This window comes from Anomalospiza imberbis, chromosome 2 (genome assembly GCF_031753505.1).
Source record: "Anomalospiza imberbis isolate Cuckoo-Finch-1a 21T00152 chromosome 2, ASM3175350v1, whole genome shotgun sequence".
Lineage (NCBI taxonomy): Eukaryota > Metazoa > Chordata > Aves > Passeriformes > Viduidae > Anomalospiza > Anomalospiza imberbis.
Window position 1 is genome coordinate 115,986,922 of NC_089682.1, and position 18,315 is coordinate 116,005,236.

The 18,315-nt window shown below is 40.3% G+C and overlaps 1 protein-coding gene across 16 annotated transcripts in view; it reads right to left on the bottom strand.

Moving 5' to 3' along the window:
* Positions 1–760: 760 nt before the first annotated feature.
* Positions 761–18,315, bottom strand: part of INPP4A (inositol polyphosphate-4-phosphatase type I A) — a 70,505-nt gene continuing 52,950 nt past the window's right edge. For 8 of the 16 annotated variants that reach the window (XM_068182711.1, XM_068182710.1, XM_068182700.1 and 5 more), the window contains 4 exons: positions 18,147–18,244; positions 14,903–15,015; positions 14,396–14,550; positions 761–4,126 (listed from right to left, as the gene is read on the bottom strand). In XM_068182711.1, coding sequence (XP_068038812.1) covers positions 3,994–4,126; positions 14,396–14,550; positions 14,903–15,015; positions 18,147–18,244 — 499 coding nt within the window. In that variant the 3' untranslated portion in view covers positions 761–3,993. Of the gene's footprint in view, positions 4,127–5,280; positions 8,687–14,395; positions 14,551–14,902; positions 15,016–18,146; positions 18,245–18,315 lie in introns of those variants that run through there. The other 8 variants (XM_068182697.1, XM_068182706.1, XM_068182705.1 and 5 more) reach the window with 1 other exon arrangement.

Sequence of the window (18,315 nt, forward strand, 5' to 3'; positions counted from 1 at the left end):
TCCCCGTCAAGCATCTTCTATTTCTACATTTTGAATGAAAGCAGTGTAGCTTTTTATCTTCTATTGTTTTTTCTTTTATGTAACTAAAAAAACGAATTCACTGAGCTCCACCAATGCTCCTCAGCTCTCTTTCACACAAAGAAATTTCTATTTGGCAATTCTCAAACTCCCAGCTGAAACAGAATTATATTTTTGTGTTCTATTCCTCATATTTTACAGAAATCAGAATGCTCTGAATTATGGTCTGTTACAATACTATACAAACTGTATTTAATTTGAAATCAAAATAACCATCAAAAAGGACAACCTGTCCCTCTGGAAAAGCAGCCCAAATCCTAAAGCTGCTTGGAGGGATGAGTTGGCTCAATGAGAAGCAGCAGTAGAGAAAAATTTCTGCTAATGGAAGGAAAAGAGAAAGAACAGAGAACAAAGCTCAGGAAGCTCTTATGGAATATTCACAGAGGAAGTAGATAAAATTAAGGAAGAAAAATACCTCATATCACTTCTTTACTTAACTGCTGCTGCACAATGTGCAGCATGTGGGACAAGCTGGTGCCTCACTTATAACTACGGAAAATTGGTATCAGCTGTTCTTCAGCAGGGGTTAGAAGTTACTACTTCCTGACTTGCACATCTGTGTAAAATGACTCCCTACACAACTTGGTTTTATATGCTCTCCAACAGATAAAAGTGTATCAAGTCAAGGAGCCTGAAAGTGTTTATTTTCACTTACCACAGACACATTAAAAGTAAGCCACCATTGTTATTCTTGTCAGTTCTTTATTGGTTTCATCCTAAAGACTAGCACATTTACAGCATACATGGATTGGATGAACTAGAATATATAAAACAGTAGCCATATGTTTATGATATAGTAATACTGCCCAAAACCAAATAAATAAAAATATTTCAATGCACAAAGCTTTGCAAATACAGTCGTGTTGGGACAAAACTTTGTCATATAATACAATAATTTTACACGTATAAATGAAAAAAAGGCAACTGTGCTGTAGGTACTTTCACAGAACATACACAGAACATACTTGGCAAGTTTTCTTCTTTTACCTTTGTATGTTTTATAATTTAAAAAATGTACTCAAAAAAGGAACATTAGACAGAACTTCATTTTACAGTAATCCTTAGATTTGCCTCTGCTGTGCAACAGAAAAGCTCCCTTCCCCCTTGTGAAGGTCCCATGTGGATTTCACGTGTCACAGTTTGCTCTGGATGCACCACTCGAGCCCTCGCTGTTGGCACTGCCCTCGGGAGGAGCCCGAGCCGTGCCCATCCTGGCAGTGCCGTGCCCGTCCTGGCAGTGCCATGTCCATCCTGGCAGTGCCGTGCCCGTCCTGGCAGTGCTGTGCCCATCCTGGCAGTGCCATGTCCATCCTGGCAGTGCCATGTCCATCCTGGCAGTGCCGTGCCCGTCCTGGCAGTGCTGTGCCCATCCTGGCAGTGCCATGTCCATCCTGGCAGTGCCATGCCCATCCTGGCAGTGCCGTGCCCATCCTGGCAGTGCCATGTCCATCCTGGCAGTGCCGTGCCCATTCTGGCAGTGCCATGCCCATCCTGGCAGTGCCATGCCCATCCTGGCAGTGCCGTGCCCATCCTGGCAGTGCCATGTCCATCCTGGCAGTGCCGTGCCCATCCTGGCAGTGCCGTGCCCATCCTGGCAGTGCTGTGCCCATCCTGGCAGTGCCGTGTCCAGGGCACGCCACGGGGACACCGCGCTCAGCAGCTCAGCACCCGGCACAACTGCACGGCACCCGGGGCTGCAGCTCCACCGTGCGCAGGCAAAATTCAGCAACTTTTTCAGATTACATTGCTATACAAAATAAATAAAGGATTGCTAAGCTCTATATCAGGTCTAATGATTGTTGGCCACCATCTAAGAGAGTGGCGCTGCTAATTGTTACAAGAGACATTTGTTTTTTCCTTCTGAAGCTGAACATCGGGAGATTTTTAGTGTAACAATACAGGACTTGAAATAAACCACATTTGAAATAGACAAAATAAAATTATCAACTCATAAAAACTAAGGGATATAAAGAGCATAGTTTATACAAAAATAAAGTAGCATTTAAAAATGGGCCAGGGACTGAAGGCTGAGCAGAACTAATGGAGTAGCATGTCTAAAGAGATCCCATTGAAAAAAATTTTCATCATATATTTGTTTACTTATTAGCAAACAGTAAAACAAAATCAACACTTATTATTTGGAAAACAGGGTTTGTAACATTTCTGAGGGACTGTTCTACTGTAGATGATTTGTTCAGACCTAGGGTAAGTACTACAATACATTGCTTTTGCACAGAATTCCATGTTTTGTTATCCTAAAGAGCCTAAAATAATGGTAATAGCCTAGTTCAGCAGAACTGTCTGACCTGGCTTTGTGACATGCTGCTCAGTGTTAAACTGCAAAAAGCAAAATGCAAAAACTGCTGGACCTGTAACCCCCAAATCTACATGGGAGCAGAATGAACATGGCTGATTGATAGAGCAGTGACAGCACAGACAAACATCAGTGAGAGGGAGAAAGAAATCAGAAAACAGCCATATACTTACCTGGCTGTTGCTACTCCCACAAGAATAAATGGGCAGATTTTTTCTATTCTAAAACTCAGATTCTTAGAAACCAAGAAGGAAAGGACATGTGCTGAATGAAACTAGCTAGAGATTACTGGATCCTGTTAAAATCTGGAAATGAATGTTTAGCTGCTTTTTAAAATGCTATCTTAGCTTCAAAGGCATTCTTTGGGAGATTATTTCAGAGGAGATCTGTTGAACATTTTTTATCAAATGCTATCCAACCGACCACCTTTGTCATAAGCTAGAACCACCTGTGGTTCTCAGGCACAAGCAGTAGCACTGAGCAGTTCCTCCCTATCAACACAGGGCATTGCAACCTTCCTCAGAAATACCCTGACACCAGCCACACTCCCCCAGCAGGACTCTCAACAGGCAAAATGCAGAGGTAAACAGAAACCAATTTGAAGCAAGGGGGGATGATTTTTGATTTTGAAGCAAGGGGGATGCATTGGGCACTTTGAGAATTTTGAATGACACACAAAGCTGATACAGAAAAATTGTACGCCGACCAAAATAACGTAGCGCCCCGAGATACTGATGCTTACAATCCAGAAGTGATATAAAAAAACCATGGGTAAAAATGTGTTAATTGATGTACAACACCATGGAATATACTGCACGTGTCATGTGCAACGTCAGCAACTTGCTTGTTGCACTTGCCTTAGAGTGGGGAAGGGCACGGGGAACTGTTGCTGGCATTAACAGTTAAGCATCATGATGTTTCTGAAATACTTTTAAAAATTAGTCGTGTGCCCAAGGCCTTATCTGCCAAAGATGACAGGAATTTGTTTTATTTTAACAGAATTATAAACTAGACCTCACATCTGGCTTTTTATATATTGTTAATTTCATACATGAAGGTGGCATCCTATATACAGTAAAACAATTCTTTCTCCTGGCTCTTATTGTGCTGATTTTTTTTTTAATCAAACCCCCTTTTATTGATTGTAACAATGCGTTCTACAGTTACTAAACTGTCTAGGATCCTTTTTATTTACAACTTTTGAGTTCACTCTCAGTTTTAAAAAGTTTAGGAAAAGCTCAATCTGAAATCAATTCAGTATAAAAAGATGTTATGGAAACAGCTGCCCAAATGCCGTTCCGAGAGCGCTTGCCCATCCGGGGGGTACCTAGCTATTTGCATATAGGTAATTATTAGGTAGCACAGTATCTGCTCATCTTACATACACTGAAGGCTATTGAAACGGGCAGAGTCATCACACTATTCTCAAGCTAAGGTGTCAGAATAATTGTTACTATAGATTCCAATTCAGTAACATGCTCTGTATGACCTAACGAAACATACAAGAAGGTTATTTATCTCTTCTGGATGATGAAATCATGTGTCAATCTAGAGTGTATCCACATGTTTTAATGGAACAGCAATTAAAGGACATTGTATGCTTATGTTTCAACTTTTCCATAAGTTCCTTCTGGAGGCCTGTAATACTTTGGGAAAGCCTTCAGTTGCAGGGAATTAAATGCATACTTGCGACATCCAACATTCTTCATTGTATTTTCTCGGCGACAACCCTCACTGGGGAAAAAAACAAGCACAAAAAATGACAGCAGTAAAAGGGAAAAAAAAAAGACTTTAAGATGAAATGAACTGGTTATTTTATAGCATTAAAATAAAGTTGGTTATATTTAATGAGCGTTTAATTAATTTGCCACTGCAAATATTAAAAGAGATGATTCATCATACAATGCCAGTAAGAAGCACACAGAATGGACACAAGCTATGTCTGATTGCTAGTTTTGCATTTCTAGAAAGCAGCAGCACATCTACTGAAAAGGTTCTTTCTCTGTATTTCACGGTTTCATGTATTTCAAGGTACACTGTTGTGGAGTTCACATGCCATTCACTGCACAAGGGATCCCAAGGGATTGCTTAAACGCAGTTCTGCTAATTTATTAACACATAAAGCTGAAAACCAAAACCTGCTGATCTCTCTATAAGAGATTTAAAGCAATTTTATTGTTCCCTGTATGTCAGTATTATAAGTACTTACTTAAAGATTAGAGCTGATACAAAAATAATGTATGCCTTTCTAGTTATCTCTGCATGCATAAATGGACATGAAAACAAAGCAATCTAAAAAAAAAAGTCCTAATCATAAAATAGCAGTGCAAAAAAGACTGGCTGCATTGACAGTCATCACCCCAAAGAAACAAAGCTGTGCAGAATTTAATTTTCACCCAATATTTTGGTGCAACTGCCCCACATTACAAAGAGGTTCTGTGCTACAATAGAAAACTACTCCAGTTATAAGGCTTCTTTACACTTGTAAATGTAATCCAGAGTTCCTTTGATTATATCCAAAAAACAGACATACAAAGAGGAAGCACTATCTTTTAAATATATATTATAAATCAATTTAGGCTTGCAGGAGAATTATTTTCCCTGATTGAGGACTGGAACCTAAACAATGACTTACTAGACCTTCATGGCAAAGTGTACAGTACAGCATCTTGCGGTGGAAATGTCAGATTAGTCCTGCCTTGGAGACGCTGCAGCATCTCCCAGGTAAGCTGTGATCAGTTGATTCCAAAGGAGGCTTTGGATTCTGGTTCAGTTTGAAAGCTCTCGTGCTCTTACAAACCTCACCATTCTTCTAATTTTGGTTCATGAAACTGGCTGTAACTGTGTTCTGTATGTAACACCTAGTTTAACTTCCTAAAATGCAGTAATTTATTTTTGCCTTAAGGAATAGTTTAACTAAGTTTGAAATTCGTCTCCGGAGTACATTCTGTGCTTTCCTTTTATAGAATGGATCATCTGTGATGACACTGTTTTTCTGGCACTGGTTTGTGTTTCACAGAACTCCCCCGACGGCTCATGCAGCCAAATAGATACATCAAAAGTTTGCACAAATCATACTTCAGAGAACTAATAAAAGCAGTAAGTTTAACTAGCAAATATGTGATGCTAGGTAAGCATTTTAACTGCAAAGTGAATCATTCTCTTCATATCACATTTCACTGCGTCTGGATATTGCATGTGTCCTTCATGGCACAGATACGGTGACAAGGATTTATTTCCCACATTTCACATGCCATCTTCCTTCTCTTGGAAGCACCTAAGTAGGATGCACTACTGCATCTTAAATCTGAATGCCTTAACAAAAGCACAGACCAGGCTCCAAAAAGAAAAAAAACCCCCAAACTTGTCCCCATCAAAATTAAGAAGAAATGAAAAAACCCACACTGTATCCAAAAAGCCTGGGCTTTCATTCCAAACAGTTTTAAGGCGCAACCCTAGTGGCAATCATGAGCAACACCTTCATCCTTTAAAGAGATGCATAATCTCAGGGAGCCCGGTGAATGTGCCTGCCACCAGAGCGTGGCTGGACGCGGAACAGGCTGCCCCGGGAAGTGTTTATGGCCCCGCGGCTGCCAGAGCGCAGGAAGGGTTTGGACAGCGCTCTCAGCACAGCCCGCGGCTGTCCTGGGCCAAGCCAGGAACTGATCCTCCGCCCTTCCAACTCAGGATATTCTGTGATTCTGAACTTGCTTTCACATCTGGTTAGACTGAAGCCAGGACACTCCCCGCACTGCAAGCCCAAGGCCACGGCCCATCCTGACAAGTGCTCACCTTGTAAAAGGGCAGACTGGGGCACCCCCGGCAGACAAGCCAGTGCCAGCCGAAAAGAACAGATGATTTCCATGGAGACACAGCGGCAGCAGGGGTCAGCACAGCACAGGGATGTGTGCCAAACCACCCCACCGTGATGACCCTCAACAGCACTGAGGATGTACCAAAACCCACTGCAGCTAAGAGTAAATAGGATAAGTGCTCTGTATGCATAAATAAACATATATGTCTTTGTGGTGGGTTTTTTTGTTTTGTTTTGTTTTGTTTTTTCTTTTAAAAACAAAATTGGAAGAATAGTGAGGAAAAATATTAAAAGATAGTGTACCAAACCACCCCACTGTGATAACCCTCAACAGCACTGAGGATGTACCAAAACCCACTGCAGCTAAGAGTAAATAGGATAAGTGCTCTGTATGCATAAATAAACATATATGTCTTCGTGGTGGGTTTTTTTGTTTTGTTTTGTTTTTTTCTTTTAAAAACAAAATTGGAAGAATAGTGAGGAAAAATATTAAAAGATAGTGTACCAAACCACCCCACTGTGATAACCCTCAACAGCACTGAGGATGTACCAAAACCCACTGCAGCTAAGAGTAAATAGGATAAGTGCTCTGTATGCATAAATAAACATATATGTCTTTGTGGTGGGTTTTTTTGTTTTGTTTTGTTTTTTCTTTTAAAAACAAAATTGGAAGAATAGTGAGGAAAAATATTAAAAGATAGTGTACTGTACAGTCTGATTTAATGAAGACACAAATATAACCACACACTTCACACACTTTTTTTTTTTAAGTTAGAATAATTAAATCCACATTTAGGATTTAATTCTGATTTTTATTCTAACTGTGCTTTTTTGGTTTTTTTTTGGTTGTTTTATTTCAGCATACTTCTCTCAGCAGCTTTCAATTCCATTAAAATTTATAATAAAAGCTAAAGCTATCTATATTTTTTGAGCAAGTTAATAGTAGAAAATACAAATCACAGTACTAGTTCTCCTCAGAAGCCCAATGTCATCTCAGGCACCAAGCAAAGTAAAACTCTTTATGAATTTATCAAACTACATTAAATGAGGTTATTTTTTTATCAGCTATTGCTATTGACAAGCTCTGCCAAACCACAGCATCAACAAAATCTTTCAGTTTAAATAGGCCTCCCCTAGTTTGATGTTATATATAAACGATGATCAAATTTCATCTGCAATTACTCTGCATCACTAAACTAGGAAGCCACTTCAGTCTCACCACTTAAATAAAAGTTAACTTACCCTCACTCGCTTACCACTAAGTCACTATCAGCATCATAATTTATTAAAGCTGTGCAACGCTTAAAAATGGAAGTAACAGTAATATTGAGTCTAATGTAATTAAAATAAAGCTCAGTGGAAAACCTGAAACCCACCTACTAAAGGAGTTAACTGATACCTCCCTCTTCTTGCCTGAAAATTAAAGACCATTATCTTTAGCTTCTAGGATGACCCTATTTCACAGTAAGTTCTATAACAGGGCACCTAAAATAGATAATGGATCATTAGCAGGCTAATGCCAGTCACATCTCCTTCCTAACCACCAGGTTCATTTTCCTCATGTCTTTAATACATTGCAAAATGCAGATCTACAAATAGAATGAAATAATTCTGCATGCAGCACACTGCAAGTTGTTTTCTGAGTGTTTTCTAGTCTATTAGAATATATTTAACCATGAGAAAGGAACAAGACTATGGTTCTACAAACTGTTCAATAATGTAATTTGGATATTATGCTTTGCATTGAAAGTATAAATTTGTTACTTCTTTAAATAAATTTCTTACAATTTCTTATAAACCCCACCCATGTTTTTATTTTTCTCTTCATACCTCATAAAAATGAAAGGCAAGATTAGCATACACTTTAAATATACAAAAAAATACAAATTCTTTTCAGACAGAGTTCCTTTCTCTGGAATACATGAAACAAGTAACACAAAACTGTATTTGGTAAGAGATAAGAGATCTTCAGGCCGGCTAAAGTAACGAGGTAACAGGCCAATGTCAGACTATGTTACAAGCACTGAAAGCGAACAATAATTTAAAGTTTCAATACAATTCTTTTTGATAAAATAATTTGATGTCTATTTACAGTTTAGTACAATAGAAACGTAAAATTGTAAGGCATAATAATAATTCTTGGCAGACAATGCTATGACACATTCCTTTGTCCAGCAGGTACCAAGTGGCAATACACATTCAAGCATTCATTTTTTGTTTTTGTGGTTTTTGTTGTTTTTCTCTTTTTTCTTTTTTTTTTTTTTTGCTTTTTTTTTTTTTTTGTTTTTGAACTCTATCTTCACTTGCAACGTAATCTGGCCACCAGGTACGCTATGCTCAGAAACAGCCACACAATCAGTAAATTGGGGCTGAGAGCTAGTAAAGGAATAGAGTAGAGGAGGCTGGGATCTAGTCTGAAATCTCGGATGGGCACCAAGCCACTCAAGTTCTTCTGGGTGACTATCTCCCGTGTTCCAATGCTGTGAAAAGGAAGAAGTTTGGGAAGAGGGAAAATAAAACAGAAAGGAAGACAGACATGCAAATGGATGGATAAAAAGAGATGGCAACACAAGGTGGTCAAGAAAATGAAAAAACATGGAAGAACGCACAACAAAACCAGAAGATGAAGTAAAGAAAGAGTGGAAAAACGTCTCAAAAATATGTACCAGTACAATTATAAAAATAAGGAGAGGGAAAGAGAATAAAAGAGAAAAATAAGAAAGAAGTACTGTAGTCTAGTGAAAATAAACACATGTAGGTTGAACATTAATGGTTTTCCATGTTCATTCTTTCAGATTACCCAGCAATAATACCCCATGCTGCTCTGCCATGCCTTAAAGAAGTGGAGCTCTGAAAAGCAAGCTGAACATGAATAACCATTGTAGTATTTGACCCTTTCAAACATCTTTCCTTGTGGGCTGCAGTGATTTAATTTAACCTCTTAACTACCTGTCCAACACATTAATTAAAAAAAAAAAAACAAACAAAAAACCACCCACCTATTTTTCTGCTTGGACATGAATCCAAGGGTATATCAATAGGCTTATTTCAGAAGACATGCTGCAAAGCCCATCTCACTGTGCACCCCAATCCTTACACTAAGCACCAAAGGCTACAGTGAAGAACAGCTTCTCAGGTAGCCTGGTAGGCTTTATAGCGTGGTCTTCCATTTTGGATCGCTCTTATACCCTGAGCACTACAACTCTATTTTTAGTTCACAAAGCAACAACTAAATGACCAAGATGAACAGAGGGATGGAGCACCTCTCCTACAAGGAAAGGCTGGGAGAATTGGGTTTGTTCAGCCTGGAAAAGAGATGGCTTAAGGGCGACCGTATTGCAGCCTTCCAGTACTAGAAGGGAGCATACGAGAAAGAGGGAGAGAGACGGTTTGCAAGAGCATGTAGTGGCAGGACAAGGGGGAATAGGTTTAAAGGGAAAGAGAACAGGTTTAGATTAGATAGAAGGAAAAAAATTCTTTACTCTGAGGGTGGTGAGGCAGCCAGAGATGCTTATCCCTGGGAGTGTTCAAGGCCAGGCTGGGTGGAGCTTCGAGCAACCTGGTCTAATTGAATGTGTCCCTGTCCAAGGCAGGGGTGTTGGAACTAGATCATCTTCAAGGTCCCTTTCAACACAAAAAATTCTATGATTCTGTCATTCTTAATGCGATCTGTAAGCCTGATACTGTTTGAGCTTGTGCACTTGCTCCATCCATAACAAACCATCCATAACCTTGATGGTTGAGTAGCAGGGTTATGTAAGCATCAGACAATGTCATGCAGGAAATCAGACACACCCTGAAGGCGGTGAAAAAGAGCATTCAGATGCTGGTGACACATCAAGTCAAATGGAATTAGGTGGGCAAGGAGCTAAACCAACTGTATTTCTGATCTGGATTTGATCCAAATTGGTGATTAAGACATGATTTCACTCCTGGTGCCTACAGTGGACAAGGGCAGATTGAATCTGTGATGCCTACAAATCCCAATTATCTTTGTAGCAGTGGGGAGAGTGTGTATGTGCTCAGCAGAATCAGCCAGTGGAAACCCAGTGTTTACTGGAAAGTGGTGGATAAAGGCTCAATGAAATGGCCTGGAGGAAGAAAAGTGCTTTAGAATATAGATAACATGTAGAACAATGGGAGAGGTAAAGAAGGAAGGCTAAAAATATTAAGTTGGCATTATGAACATCACACGCCACATCTCCACTATCAAAAATTAGCATCAATGCTACTCAATTTTACACAAAGACGTATACACAGACACATATGGTGGGAATGGAGGCAAGTGCTGGAAAGTGCTTTCTTTGTCACTGTTGGCCCATGTAGATGCTTCCCCCTGAAGGGTGAAAAGTCATCTTTCAGAAATATCAAATATTCCAAATTGTACAGGGTCTTAAATCCAAACATTCATCAGCAGACTACCTCTAGGAGAGGATTATGGTTAGGAGACACAGCAAATTCCCTTCTAATTTAGCTTGCATATGAGAATTCTCTCTGTGAGGAGAGGCCAGGGCTGCCCCATGCTGGACACTGCTGGCTCCAGCCAGCTTCAGTGACCCACTGCAGGAACAACTGAGCCCTCAGCCATGCTGGTGCCTTGAGTGTGTGAGAAAGGGCAAAGCGCTGCATGGCAGTGAAGAGTGATGGGAAAAGATCTGAGAAAGAGCCCTGGGAGCACCAAAGTCAGTGAAAGAGAGGAGAAAGAGGTGAAGCAGTTCCCCTGCAGTCATGGAGAGGAACTATCCACCGGGCAGCCCATGGAGGACCCAAAGTGCAGCAGATGAATATTTACTGAAGGAAACTGGAGACCATGGAAAGCCCACGCAGGAGCAGGTTCATCCTGAAGGACTGCAGCCCATGGGAAGGACCCACACTGGAGTGGAGGAAGAGCGCAAGGAGGAAGGAGCAGAGGACTTATGGACTGACTGCAAATCCCTGTTCCACATCCACCGTGCATTGCTCTGCATGGGGAGGAGGTAGAGGAGATGAGAAAGAAGCAGTGGAACACTTTGGCCTGGGATAAGAAGGGAGGTGGAGGGCAAGGTTTTTTAATTTTCATCTTTATTTCTTAACATCTCCAATACATTGGCAATAAATAAAAAAATTTTCTGTTTTGCAAGTTCTGTACCAGTAACTGGCCAGGGATCTCCCTGTCTTTATCTCAACCCATAAGCTCTTTCACATATTTTTTCCCCTGTCCTGTTGGGAGAAGTTAGTGAGCAGCTGGGTGGGCATCTTCCAAGTGGTCTAGCTCAACTCAATATGATTTTATTCTTAAAGCAGGTCAATCAGTAAAGAAATCCAACCTTTTTATCGTAGCTGTTTTATTGCAGTGAGTGGTCATACTCAAACATGACTCCTAGGACTTTATTATGTAATCCTTTTAGTCAGCACCCTGGTGATTTTCCTCACCTCATTTCCAGCTGCTTTTCAAGAGCCTCTATCAGAGAAGATGGCTCTTTGTTGGCTAAATTGCTTGTGTTGCACCTTCCTAATTGATTTCATTTAATGAAAATGAGATGGGCTGCCCTAAACATGTAAAGGATTTTGCAGCCCAGGATGATCCTGACTGAAACTGCCTCAGAGCATATTCCCAAGAACAGCTCCACTGGCATTTCTGACAAGACAGAAACCTGGTAGGAAGAGGGAGGGCAGGGAGTCAAAGATCTAGTGGGGAGCGTGGGCTGCAGATGGAAGAGGCTACCTGAACCAGCTGGACTTTGACTCTTGTTCTGCCTTTACTGGTCAGGTAGCCATGTCCTCTTAGCTTGGACTTCCAGACATATCATCATGATTTTACTGTTTGTGAGCTGGGAGTTACTGTGTGTTTGATTTAGGACCAGAAAAGGTGTGACTTATTTACAGAAAATGAGTTTATTGTAATAGGGTATTTGTGTCTAAGGTGAAAGCCACGAACTTTTATCTGTAAAATTCTACAAGAATCTAGAAGAACACTCCATGTTCCCTCCCTGATGTCCCTGCTCATTGAACACAATTATCACAAGAAGGGAAGTCCCTGAGGACATGTAAGTGGGAACTAACACCTCTAAAGACTGACATCACATGGAAGAAGATGATGCTTTCCTAATTTTTTTCAAGAATGGTATAAGCAAGGACATGTTTCTCCTCTGGAAAATTGTCAGTAGAGAAGAGATTAAATACTTTGAGTCTCACAAATTACTCGTACTTTTTCCCTGTCCTTCCAAATGCCTCAGAAACTTCAAAAGTCTTCAAGAATGAACCAAACCTTCCTTTTCCAGTACAGTTAAATAAAAGATCCAAGTTAAAAGAACAAAACCAAAGTTTTCTGAATGCCCTGGAAGCAATTTGGATACAATTTGCTACCCTTTCTTATCCTGTATCTGTCGTCTAGGTCAGGTCAAACTGTCCAGGCTGGAATGGATTTGGTGGAGTTGGACTCCTACATACTTGTTCCATAATCCTATCTCTCTCATTAAACTTTATTAATGCTGTGCCATTGTTCCTGACTAGAACTGACAAATCATTTGGAAAACACAACCAGTAATCCCACAGAGCAATAAGATATGAGGAAGAGTGATCGGCTTCAAGAATGGTCTAATCATGGTTTTCCTTCTGGACTAGTCAGTAGGTGTCCTGCACAATCTCTCTTAGTCAAACATTTAACAAAAGAAAAAGCCATGTCCTTCACCTGCCAGAGCAAGCCCTTATGTTGGTAGAATACTCAAGCTAAAGGTTTTGATTAAATTTGCCCTCTTTCAATATCCCTGTGTAAGTCAAGTCAACACAAAGCAGTATTTTTCTTGGGTCAGTGTTTTATCTGATCCTGTGTTATATTAAATTGGTAGACTGAAGTACCCAAACAATGCTATTATTGACCTCTCTCTCTCTATTGTGTCCATGATTGCATTAAAAAACCCAGTGACCCAGTAAAGAATTTGGAGGAAGTAACAAGATTCCCAGTATTTCTCCTAGTTAGTTTTATTCTTATTAAATACACAACTGTGAAACTGTATAACAGTTTCAGATGTCTACGTCAACAAGTTGCGCCATTTAAATAAAGATGTTTGAAAACCACTTAGTCCATTTTAAGTTAGTAAGTTCTCCCTCACAAAGCTGTTTCAAGTTTTGTTTCTAATATCAAGGTTTAAGTAGTTTCTGAGTGCACTTTTCATGTACTGTACTAACTCTGACAATGTAGCAAAAAGTGCAGCAAAAAACGGAAACTTAAAAAAGCCCAGTGCCACCCAATTAGATGTAGGTACAAAACCCCAAATTACTAGTGTAAGAGGCTGCAAGTGTTATTATATGAGACATTTTTCTTCTAGGTAACTGAAGAGTAAGAAAGGGTCAAACAGCAAAAACATACAGAAAGGATAAGAGAATTGAACACTCTAGAGAATTTGGTGAAAAGACACACAGTACAGTACATTCGATAAGAGTGAATGTTGAAAAACAGGACTGAACAGCATTGTTGAACTACATTGATAGACTAAAGCTAGATTTCTTATCCTTTCTTTTGGTATGTGACTTACGGAGTTTTCCAGCAGTGCTTGAAACAAGGCATTGAACAACAGTAAACAGATTTTTTTTTTTTTAAGTACAGTACTTAATTCTGCAAACATCTCTGCTGCTTCAGAATACAGAACATCATTATTTTGATAGGACAACAGCACACTGACATGTTGTGATGAAATTTGGTTGCTGTAGTGTGAAACACGCATACTGACATTTCACCCAGTGAGCAGTGTTTCACTGCTAGAGAATACACTGGAAAACCAGTGCAAACTGCAGGTGTCTGTGTTTCAAAGAACAAAAGACAGGTCATCCCTGAGTAATCTCCCTGATCTAGAACTAAGAAACCTAGTGCTATGACACTTCAGGTAAAGTCATCATTAAATAACTTTCAAAGAAGCACCAGTTTCCTGTTCTGTAAGCTCAGCATTAACGGAAAACATATTTTTACATGCTTGTCTGAAAACTCCCAATTTTCTACTGAAAACTCAATCCCATCCGATATAAATCTGGTAAGAACCAGCTTTAGCATATGCAACTCACATGCACAGGAGGGATGAATTCTAGCAGTCAGTTTTACAGTTTCCTGACTTTGGTTTACTTTTTTTTTTCTTTGGATGGAAACAGAGACCACCACTCCTCTGCAGTTTGCATGGTTCCCCGTTCAGGAATAAGTGATAAGGTCAAACTCTTACCTCCTCATACACTCCAGAGCCTGAGTGAAGACCTGTGGAGCCATTCCATGTTCATGCTGTAGGATCAAACACTGCTCCAGGGTGATGGACATGGCAGTCCTATCCTTGGCACTTTTGCAGCTCGTAAATCGAACACCATTAAGTCTGCGGCATATCTAGAAATGGGATAGACAACCCATCACTTCTTCGACAGGCCAAACTTCCTGTCAGAGACAACACCTGTACTTCCCCTCCGAGACACACAAATGTTGTCTAGGGCTTTGATGTCAAAGTTTGGCACGTTTGAGAGAGTAGAACTTCATTGTAGGAGTTGAGAAGAAAATCTGATACAGAAAATACATTTTATTTCCTCATGTCTCATTCTACAGGAGGTCTAACCTGGCAGCATTTGCAAGTTACATGCAAGCAAATTAAGAAATTCAAACATACCAGTAATAAAAAAGGGCAAATACATATGAATACAGAAAAGCAGCTGAACTATGCAGAGATGGTTAGATGAATAAATACCTCAGCAGCTTGCCAAAGGATATCAACATTTTTGTTTTTCCTTGCATGAACATTTTGTCCCAGAAATCTTAACAGTTCAGGCAGGCACGTCTGACTACGAGATCGAGGTAGACCTATAAAACAAACAAAACCAACTCCATTTATTCATCTGTATTCAACAGATCTTTTACGAAGTGTTTCTATATACCTGTTGCAAACACCTTTGTGTTTTCTTGAAACTAGAACAATTATTCAAGTTCTGATTTACTTAGTACCATCAACGAATCAAATTAATGCTTAATTAAACTCAATTGGAAATACAAATTCCAGTTATTTAAAACTTCAGGGACTCAGAATTTAATAGCAGTATAATAAGAGAATGAACAAAGGGAGCAAGATTGGTACAGTGTTTTGGTTTGTGTGCCACAGATGCGACAGGAGAACATGCATGTCTTCAGAGAAACTCTGAAGATAGTTTATATTCTGCTCACATTTTTGATTTTAAATTTGCAAGCTGGTCAGCCTTCAGTTACAAGAAATACCCACCGGACACCACATTGTCATGATCTGTTTATTAATATTTCACTAAGGGGAAATAAAGCAGTTGAAATTTTTCAGAGTACCTTCAGTACTCATCTTCTGTGTTCAAACTGTTGCACATCATCTCTTACATATGTAGCAAGATACTCCAATCAATTACAAGTATTCAACAAGTTCTCTTTTTTGTTGTTTCATCTTTGTTAAAGGAGTAACCACAGAGAACACCAACTAAAGTAGTGACCGAATAAACACAGAGGTGTGCACTGTAAGAGATGACACTGTAACAAAAAGAATCCTTCCTGAGTAACACACGAGGCTTTCTTTTACACATGTTGGACTAACCTGATCCCCTCCTACAGGAAGGTGACCTGCTGAGCAGATGAGGGAAGGCTGTGGACACTGTTTACCTGGACCTTGGCGAAGCCTTTAACACTGCTTCCCACAGCATTCTCCTGGACTACCTGCTCGTGGCTAGGTGGGACACGCTGGTCACTGGGTAAAACAACCCAGCTGGATGGCCACCCCACAGAGCGCTGGCGAATGGTGCTACGTCCAGCTGGTGGCTGGTCACCAGTGTGGCTCCCCAGGGCTCAGTTCTGCAGCCAGTCCTGTTTAAAACCCTTATCAATGATCAGGAGGAGGGGATCAAGTGCATCCTCAGTCAGTGGCAGACGGCACCAAGCTGGGCAGCAGTTCTGATCTGCTGGAGGGCAGGAAAGCTCTACAGAGGGATCTGGACAGGCTGGATCAATAAGACAAGGCCACTTTTGTGGGGTTCAGCACAATCAAGTGCCAGGTCCTGCCCTTGGGTCACAACAAGCCCAGGCAGTGCTACAGACTGGGGGCAGAGTGGCTGGGAAGCTTCTGGTAGAAAAGGAGCTGGGGGTGCTGGTCCACAGCTGTTGAACATGAGCCAGCAGTGCCCAGGTGGCCAAGAAGGCCAACGGCATCCTGCAATATCAGCAATAGTGTGGCCAGCAGGACCAGGGCAGGGATTGTCCCCTGGACTGGGCACTGGTGAGGCTGCATCTCAAATCCTGTGTCCAGGTCTGGGCCTCTCACTGTAAGAAGGACATCGAGGTGCTGAAACCTCAGTGGTGTCCAGAGAAGGGCAACAGAGCTGGTGAAGAGTGTGGAGCACAAGTCTTATGAGAAGCAGCTGAAGGAGCTGGGGCTGTTTAGGCAGGAGAAAAGGAGGCTCAGCAGGGACCTTGTTTCTCTCTACAACCACCTGAAAGCCAGGAGGGCTTTTCTCCCAGGCAACCAGCAACAGGACAGGAGAAAATAGCCTCAAGCTGCACCAGAGGAGATTTAGATTGGATGTCAGGAAAAATTTATTCACTGAAAGGGTTGTCAAGCACTGGAACAGGCTGGTCAGGGAAGTGGTTGACTCAGCACCCTGGAGGTATTTAAAAAACATGGAGATGTGGCACTTGGAGAGATGGTTTAGGAGTGCTTTAAGCAGTGCTGGGGACAGAGTTGGACTTGATGATCTTAAAGATCTTTTCCAACCTAAACACTTCTACATTTCTATTCTATAATTAATGATACTGTGCATGTCCTGGTCTGGCCTGCTTGAACTCTACACCTAGAAAGAAAGCAATACCTGTAAACAAAAAGAGGGCACAGGACATCTCTTCTTTCTAAAGACAAGGTGAGCTAACAGAACAAGGACAAGGAACTAAGACTAATTTATTAGTAATTCTGCAGAGTTTAGAATTAATAACACAGGGGCATGGACAGTGGAAAGGAGAGGAAGGAGCTGAATGGGAATTATTATTATAAAAGACTAGACAGAGACATGAACAAAATTCATTTTAAACTGGTTAATTTTTGAATCATACAAAAAAAAAATCTGATGCTAGACTACTATAAAATACAGAATTAAACTTTGCAGCTAACATTCCACAGAATTTATTATGCAGCATTATGAATGCCTGGATGGAGGGAAGCAGGTTGTGCTCTCAGCTGTATCAAAAAAAAATTCAGAGTAACTGAACTTGCAATAACACACTTTAACAGACAGAATTCTTACTATCTTGTTGCATGCTGTTGCATTTGTATTTCTGGAATAAAACTGCAACTGTAGGGTACATGAAATAATCTTAGAAGAGGTTTGATTGTAATAATAATGAATTGATTAATTTTCACCATTTTTATAAACACCACCTATGCCACTGCCTTCTGAAAAAAACCCGCAAGCAGTAACAAGCAAGTAAAAAAAAAAAAACCAGTAAAAATTAAGCATGTAGCTTTTGTCACTCTTCCAGGTTCTCTGTTGTTGGCTGCAGATGCAACAATTACAGGGAAGTGCCAAAGGAAAAGCAGAGGGAAGTGACTGAGTTTCTTCTGTGCAGGTTTTACCGTAAGTGCAGGGAGCATCACGAAAAACTGCACATAAAAGTGCTGCTGCTAGAACCTGTCACTTTTACACCTTTACCTTACAACAATCTCACTGCCTAACTGCATGATTATACAGCACAAAGAGCCACTTAGAAAGAGATGCTGAAGTAACCTCAAAAAGGAAAGTTAATCAGTCTGAGCTTTAAACCTCTTGAATCCACTCTAGTACTAAAGAATTAAAACAGAGTTGTACCATTTCTTGGAGGTTAATAAGGCTGCTGTACCATCGACATTTAAAAAACCAACATAAAGCAAACAAATGAAAAAAACAGCCTGAATTGTGCTGTTCAAGCAAATTTGTCTTTAATTACAAAATACTTACAATCATCGGGCAAAACTTCCTTGAACTGCTCAAAATATGAATTCAACCTCACTAAGCTTTCCATGTTAATTATTTCTTGCAGTGAGGTGTCTCCAAACCTTTAAAATAAGAAAAAAGGAACAATTAAGCCCAAGGTAAAATGTTTCTCTTTTTCTTTGAAACAACTGCA